This window comes from Pinus tabuliformis, chromosome 2_2 (genome assembly GCF_031772625.1).
Source record: "Pinus tabuliformis cultivar Carrire ecotype Pingquan chromosome 2_2, CPIR1, whole genome shotgun sequence".
In the NCBI taxonomy this organism is placed as follows: domain Eukaryota; kingdom Viridiplantae; phylum Streptophyta; class Pinopsida; order Pinales; family Pinaceae; genus Pinus; species Pinus tabuliformis.
The window spans coordinates 728,793,244-728,800,233 of NC_142300.1; the positions used below are offsets into that span (position 1 = coordinate 728,793,244).

At 41.2% G+C, this 6,990-nt stretch overlaps 2 protein-coding genes across 2 annotated transcripts; both read left to right on the forward strand.

The window, feature by feature from the left end:
* The first annotated feature begins 2,810 nt into the window (after nt 1–2,810).
* On the forward strand, nt 2,811–4,028 carry LOC149194733 (uncharacterized). The gene has a single exon (XM_089407775.1). It carries the CDS (start codon nt 2,811–2,813, stop codon nt 4,026–4,028), a length of 1,218 nt encoding a protein of 405 aa, XP_089263901.1.
* Nucleotides 4,029–4,139: 111 nt separating this feature from the next.
* On the forward strand, nt 4,140–6,728 carry LOC149194734 (uncharacterized). The gene is made up of 2 exons (XM_089407776.1): nt 4,140–4,464; nt 4,516–6,728. Exons 1-2 carry the CDS (start codon nt 4,140–4,142, stop codon nt 6,726–6,728), a joined length of 2,538 nt encoding a protein of 845 aa, XP_089263902.1.
* Nucleotides 6,729–6,990: the final 262 nt, after the last annotated feature.

Genomic DNA, 6,990 nt, shown 5'->3' on the forward strand with positions numbered 1-6,990 from the left:
TTACCGTAAATCCCCACCGAAATTAGTTTTGGAGTAATAGTAATATATATTAATATCATAAATTTAATAAATTTATAAAACTTGAAAATCAACAATATGACCTTCTCGACAAATGAAAAATGTATGTGATTGGATTACCATAAATCCCCACTGAAATTAGTTATGGAGTAGTAGTGATATATATTAATATCATAAATTTAATAAATTTATGAAACTTGAAAATCAACGATATGGAAAATAAATTTAATATAAAATCGTTTTCTTTAATGTTTTGATGTAAAAGTAATGTTTCGAAAATTGTTTTGATGTAAAAGTAATGCGAGAGCTTCGGAAAAGTGATTAAATTTTAATTCTATTTTGATTTTTCTTAAATAACTAGTAGAGATTCATCCGGATTTAATATGAGTCGAGGAATTAAAATTTTTATTTGCAAATTTATTTAGGTTGGAAAACCTAATATATTATTTTAAATTATTTAAATTGTATTTTTGAGTGTTAAATAAAATATATATAGAATTTAATAAATGTTTTAATCATAAAATTTAAAATTTAATAAATATTTTATGATATTTTATATTGAATATTTTTTTATAACATTAAAATAATTTTTTAATATTGTTTTTAAAAATATAAGATTTAAATATTTTATTCACACATTTTTTTATTTATAATTATTTTGGTGTATGAGATTTTTTTTTTTGGACAAGGGACCAACCTCCCACCTTAGCTCCACTGCTAAGCTTATGAAGACATACATACTCTAGTCCCTATAGATTTGAACTTGTAACTTCTTAGGAAACAACACATGCTCTTAACCATTAAACCCACTATATAATTGTTAATTCTTTTTAACTCATCATAAATTTCAAATCTAAAGCATTTTCATGTTTATTTCCATCATTTAAAAAATAAAAAATATATATTAATAAAAAAAAAACAAATTATATTTAAACAAATAATTTTACGAGAGATTTTTTGGCGTAAATCAGAGGATTTATCATTTGTCGACGCATTTCGAACCAACTAGTGTGGTTCATCATCAGGACAAGTTGAAGAACCATATCCAGCCTTGCATGTTAAATAGCTTGAGTAGAGTCTCCAACGGCTAACTAGGCCAACGACTAAATTAGACTAGGGACCTTACCTCTAAAATAAATAATTTAATTTAATTGGAAGTTAGTTATAATAAGGGACCTTACCTCTAAATAAATATATAAATAATTTAATTTAATTGATTGTTAATTTAATAGTTAATTAAAAGGCATTAACTATTTAATAAATACGTATAATTAACTATTTATACAGCTATTAACTATACACATAAATATTGGAATAAAACGAATGATTAACTATTTATATAAAATTGGTTGTTAAGTAAAATAAATAATAAATAAAATAAATAATATAAATAAATAAATATATATATATATATATATATATATAATAATATATAAAATAAAGAAAAAATTCCTTCGCGCGCGCTCCTCTCTGCGGCTAGGTCAAGCAGCGCTCTGAACCGACGCCGCCATGGGAGCTCCTGGGGGCGGAGAGGCTTCTCCCCCCCCGCCAATCTCATCAGCAGATGCATTCCGGAAACTGCTGTCTCAGAAAGGAAGGAAACGACCCCCTCCTGAGGTCCCAACATTTATTAAAAAACTCGAAGAAATACCTGAGATCGATCTGCCTGAAGAACAGCTGATCAAAATTGCTCTCGCCTTGGCTGACAGAGGGCTGGTCGGGCAATTTATGGGTAGATGGCCTACAGTAAAATCGAAAGATGAATGGGTCCAACGAAATTGGAGGCCCTTACTTTCAAACAGTGTGATCAGTTATCCTGTCGGTAGAGGATTCTTCATTTTCGAATTCACTACCAAGGAGGATCGGGATCTGGTGTTCAGAAACGGACCGTATTTCATGGGGAACCAAGGCCTCTTCCTGAACAAATGGACCCCAGACTTCGACCCCTCAGTCGATGTTCCAAAAGAGGTTCCTGTTTGGGTCCGGCTCCCCAATCTGCCAATACACTGCTGGAGCTATCAATCCCTTCAAAAAATTGGAAACGGGCTGGGTCGATTCATAGACAAAGCGGATAATAGAGGTCAATACACCTGCGCAAGAATCTACGTGGAAGTCGACTTGGAAGCTGGTCTACCGGAAGCCGTTAAGCTATCAGTTGGAGATTGGCATCACTACCAGAAACTAGACTACGAGCAACTGCCATTTAAGTGCAGAATCTGTCATGAGCATGGCCACTTCCAACGAAACTGCCCTAAAGCACCATCAAAGGACAAGGTGGAAGAAGAAGGATGGAAAGAGATAAAAAAAGGCAAATTAGTCTCAAAGTCTGTTGATCATACAAAAACTGGAACAATGGGGGAAACCCAGCCCATCTCTCAGACCAACCCAATCACAAAAGAAGGCACCCCATCAGGTGAAAAGGCGCTTGTAACAGAGGGTCACGAAGAAACGGAAGATCAACGGAACAAACTGAAAGAAAACGAAGAAAGCCCAACCGCTCCTCCACCTACTGTAGATCAAAGGGGAAACGAAGGAGCTGAGGAACATATTAGCCTAGCTTCTGAATCGGGTGAAGAGTCAGAAGAAAGAGACACCGAATCAGATGGCTCTCAAAACATCCCTATCAAGTCGGCTAGGGGCCGGAAATCTAAGAAGAAACAGAGAGAGGAGAAAACTTATCTGGACGTCCTGCAAGGATCCCAGAAAACCCTCAAAGGAATGATGAACACAAGATCAGGACGTAAGCAGAGCAAGGCTCCAAAAGGAGCCACCTCCTTCCAAACCAGTAAATAATGAAGTACGTCTCCTGGAACTGCAGAGGGTTAGGCAGCAAACTGAAAGAAGAAGCCTTGAAAGATATTGTCAGGATCCATTCGCCTGAAATCCTTCTTATCCAGGAGACAAAGATGGAGGATAAACTTCTCCTCCAAACTAGCAAGACATTTTGGCATAAAGGTCCTGGAAGTGCTGTAAGTGCCAAGGGCACCTCTGGCGGGCTTGCCTCCTTCTGGGACAGCTCCAAATATGAGTTGATTCAAGAAGAAAACTGTTCTCACTGGATCTTCACTCAGCTCCTTCACAAAGACTCTGGTCAGCAAGTAAGTATGTTCAATATTTACGCTCCGGTCCTTCCAACGGAGAAAAAACTTTGCTGGAACTCGATTCAGTCCTTTTTATTATTGCACAATCTAGAAAATATCATTATTGCAGGTGATCTGAATGTCACTCTAGCCATTGACGAGAAAAAGGGAGGTTCCCCAGTACGGGACCCAGCTAGAGAATGGGTGGAAGACATAATGCTAGACTGGGATCTTGAAGATATCAAGCCCACTACAGGGAAATTCACCTGGTCTAACAAAAGACTAGGGCCTAATCATATAGCTGCTCGTCTGGACAGATTCCTTGTTCAATCCTCTTTTCTTACTTGTGGTCTTTCAACCTCCTCTAAAATCCTTCCAAACTGCACCTCTGATCACAAACCTATTAGCCTCGAGCTCTCCCTTGACGGAAACCTTGGGCCAATACCCTTTAGATTTAGTCCTATGTGGATCCAGCAAGATGGGTTTCATGAAATGGTTTCAGAAGCTTGGAATAGGCAGATTTTGGGGTCCCCATTCTATGTATGGGAAGAAAAGTTGAGGGGCCTTAAAAGAAGACTCAAGGAGTGGGCCAAAACTTTGAAAACACCCGCTGCCAAGAGAAAAGAATCCTTAGAAAACCTTGCTGCCCACCAATCTGCAATGGAGAACTCTGTTGCTTCTCACAGTCTGATGCAAAGAGAAATTGAACTGCAAAAAATTCTCCATAGAGCCAGCAGAGATGAAGAGGAATATTGGAGGCAAAAATCCAGAAACCTATGGTTACAAGCCGACGACAAAAAGACCAGCTTCTTCCATAAGCAAACCGAAGCCCGCAAGAAATTCAAAACTATTTCAGAAATCCGGTCCCAAGATGTCATGGTCAAAGATCCTGAAGGCATCAAAAGAGCTGCCTTCACCTTTTACAAATAGCTTTACACGGCCCCAGATAACCCTCCTCTAGACCCCCAAGCCCATCCCTTCGATCTAATCCCTCATTGTGTTCAAGACTCTGTTAACTCTATGCTTACCACTCCGATCAGCATGGAGGAGCTCAAGAAGGCATTGGACTGCATGGAGCCGGATAAAGCTCCTGGGCCAGACGGGTTCAATGCCAGATTTTATCAGACATGCTGGCCTATAATTAACAAAGATCTTTTAAGAATGGTCAGGAAATCACAATCATGTATCAAAATTGGAGGCAACACCAACTCGGCCTTCCTTGCACTGATTCCGAAGGAGAAAGGAGCCACTGATTTTGGCAGATTCCGGCCCATTTCACTGTGTAATACAAGCTATAAGCTGATCACCAAAACAATAGCCAACCGTCTCAAGAACGTGCTGCCGGACATCATACCGGAAAATCAAGGTGGCTTCATCAAAGGGAGAAAGATTCTGGACAATATTGTGCTGGTGCAAGAAGCAGTTCATTCAAGTTGCCAGCCAAGAGAGAAAGGAATGGTGATAAAGCTCGATCTGGCTAATGCCTTTGACAGGGTGAGACATGATTTCCTCTATGCTGTTATGGAGAAACTGGGCTTCTCTTCAACCTTCATCAATTGGGTGAGAGCCTGCATTGCTTTCCCTTGGATAGCGCCGCTAGTAAATGGCCGTTCAACCAAGTTCTTTAATGCCTCAAGGGGTTTAAGACAAGGCTGCCCGCTCTCCCCGCTCCTCTACGCCATCCAAGCCTCGGTGCTCAGTTTTCAACTAAACTGCTGTCAACAAATCCAAGCTCTTCCTGGACTCAGAATGGTTCCCAACGTTAAAGATATTAACCATGCCCAATTCGCCGATGATACCCTTCTGCTTGGAGGAGCGAGCATAAATTCTACAAGATCCTTTAAGAAGGAGCTGGATATCTACAAGGAGGTCTCGGGCAGCAAGATAAACTATCTAAAAAGCACCATCTACAACTGGAACTGCTCGGTCAAGGATCTTGCTGATATTGCCAGGCTTCTAGAAATGAAAGGAATTCAGACCTGGGAGTTTTTCAAATACCTGGGGATCCCAATCTTCAAATCCATTCCTAAAGTGGCCCACTGGATGCCAATGCTAGACAAAATAAAACTCAGAATCCAAGCTTGGGGAGCCACCTGGCTGAACAATGCGGGGAAGGTTATCCTGATGAAATCAGTGCTCACAAGTATGCCGCTTTACCATCACTCCATTCTGCTTGCTCCCAAAACTTTCCTCAGTAAATTGGACAGTCTGCTAAGAAGATTCCTCTGGGAAGGGGGGAAAAATAATGAAAAAAGACTTCATTTAGTCAGATGGGACACTATTAAAAAGCCAACTCTGGAAGGAGGCCTTCACTTAAGAGATCTGGGAGCCCAGAATGTCTCCCTGGGCTCCAAAATTCTATGGAGTATTGTTGATGGGAAGACTAGCTGGAGTAAGAAAGTGTTGTGGAAAAAATATTTCAATGGACAGCGGCTGAGATGCTTGGACCAGCCTCCAAAAACCAGTAAAGGCTCTCCGATTTTCAAACTTTGCCTATCAGCTATGGAGCACTTCAGTCATAATCTATACTGGATTCCAGGTAATGGGAAAAATATCAGAATTTGGGATGACCCTATCCTTGGTGATCATTCATTAAACCAGGTTGAAGGTCTGACAAACATTAAAATATGGCTACAGTCAAACAATCTGAACACCCTGTGGGACATCTCAACATGGACGGAGGATGCTGGAAGACGGTGGGCTAGTTGGAATCTGGGAGAGGTCCCCCAACAGCTGCAGGTTGAAGCCACGATTCTGTTAGACAAGCTTCAAGGGAAATCTCCAATCAAAGCATCAGCCAAAGACAAAAGAGGGTGGGGCTCCCTCTCAGGCAAATTCACAGTTGCTGAAGGTTACAAAAGTAGGACAACGATCCCTAATGTTCCCCCTGATCCAGCTCAATGGAGATTCATCTGGGCCTTTCCCTCGCTGCCCAAAATCGACTTCTTCTGCTGGACACTAGCTCACAACAGCATCCTCACTAGAGATACCTTGAGAAAACGTGGAATGGAAGGACCTTCCAGATGTCCACTGTGTATGTCCGAGGAAGAGTCCGCTAATCACCTGTTATTGCTCTGCCCCTTTGCCCGTGATGTTTGGAGGGGAGTCCTGAGAACAGGGGCTGACAAAGTCGAGATCCCTGGTAATATTAACACCCTGCTTCACAACTGGGCCTCTTTAACTCCGTTTGATCTCTCAAAAAAAAGCCTCCTCAAAACAGCCTGGATGTGGATACCTAAATTTACCTGCTGGAAGCTGTGGTTGGAGAGGAACAATAGAATTTTCAGGGATGAGAATTGTACGCCGGGCAAAATCATAACTAAAATCCAAGCTTTACTGGGAGAAACTCTGGACACCAAACAGGCAATAAAAAATGAAGCAGATTTGGACAGCGAGGAGGAGCTATGGCTCAAAGAACTGGTTCCACACTATGACACCAAGCCCCTGTCCCTTGCAATCCCCCATGTGAATTGGGAAATCCGCCTGGAAGAACAGATGTTTATTAAATGGTGCTCTGCCCTGGAGGAACACTGCCTCTTCTTCGATGGGGCCTCTAAGGGCAACCTCGGAGCTGCGGGAGGAGGTGGGGTTCTACTGAAACCGGATGGTTCCACTGAGCTCCGATATTAATGGGGACTGGGCATCGAATCCAATAACAGAGCTGAGGCTTTGGCTCTGTGGCAAGGGCTCAATCTAGCTCTCAAAAGGAACATTTTGAAGCTGTCAGTCTTTGGAGATTCTAGGCTAATCATTCAAGCGCTGAATCTCAACACAATCCCCTCTCAGATCCTTTTAGCCTCCATCTTCAAGAAAATCAGACTTATCCTGCCTTTGTTCCAGAAAATAAATTTCTTTCACATTCTGAGGCATCTGAATGATCAAGCGGACCTTG

Excerpts from the sequence above, each read along its gene's own strand:
- LOC149194734 (XM_089407776.1), top strand. The coding sequence starts at position 4,140 with ATGGAGGAGCTCAAGAAGGCATTGGACTGCATGGAGCCGGATAAAGCT. Across the intron at positions 4,465-4,515 it reads CATCATACCGGAAAATCAAG|AAGCAGTTCATTCAAGTTGC; the intron begins GTGGCTTCATCA and ends TGCTGGTGCAAG.
- LOC149194733 (XM_089407775.1), top strand. The coding sequence starts at position 2,811 with ATGAAGTACGTCTCCTGGAACTGCAGAGGGTTAGGCAGCAAACTGAAA.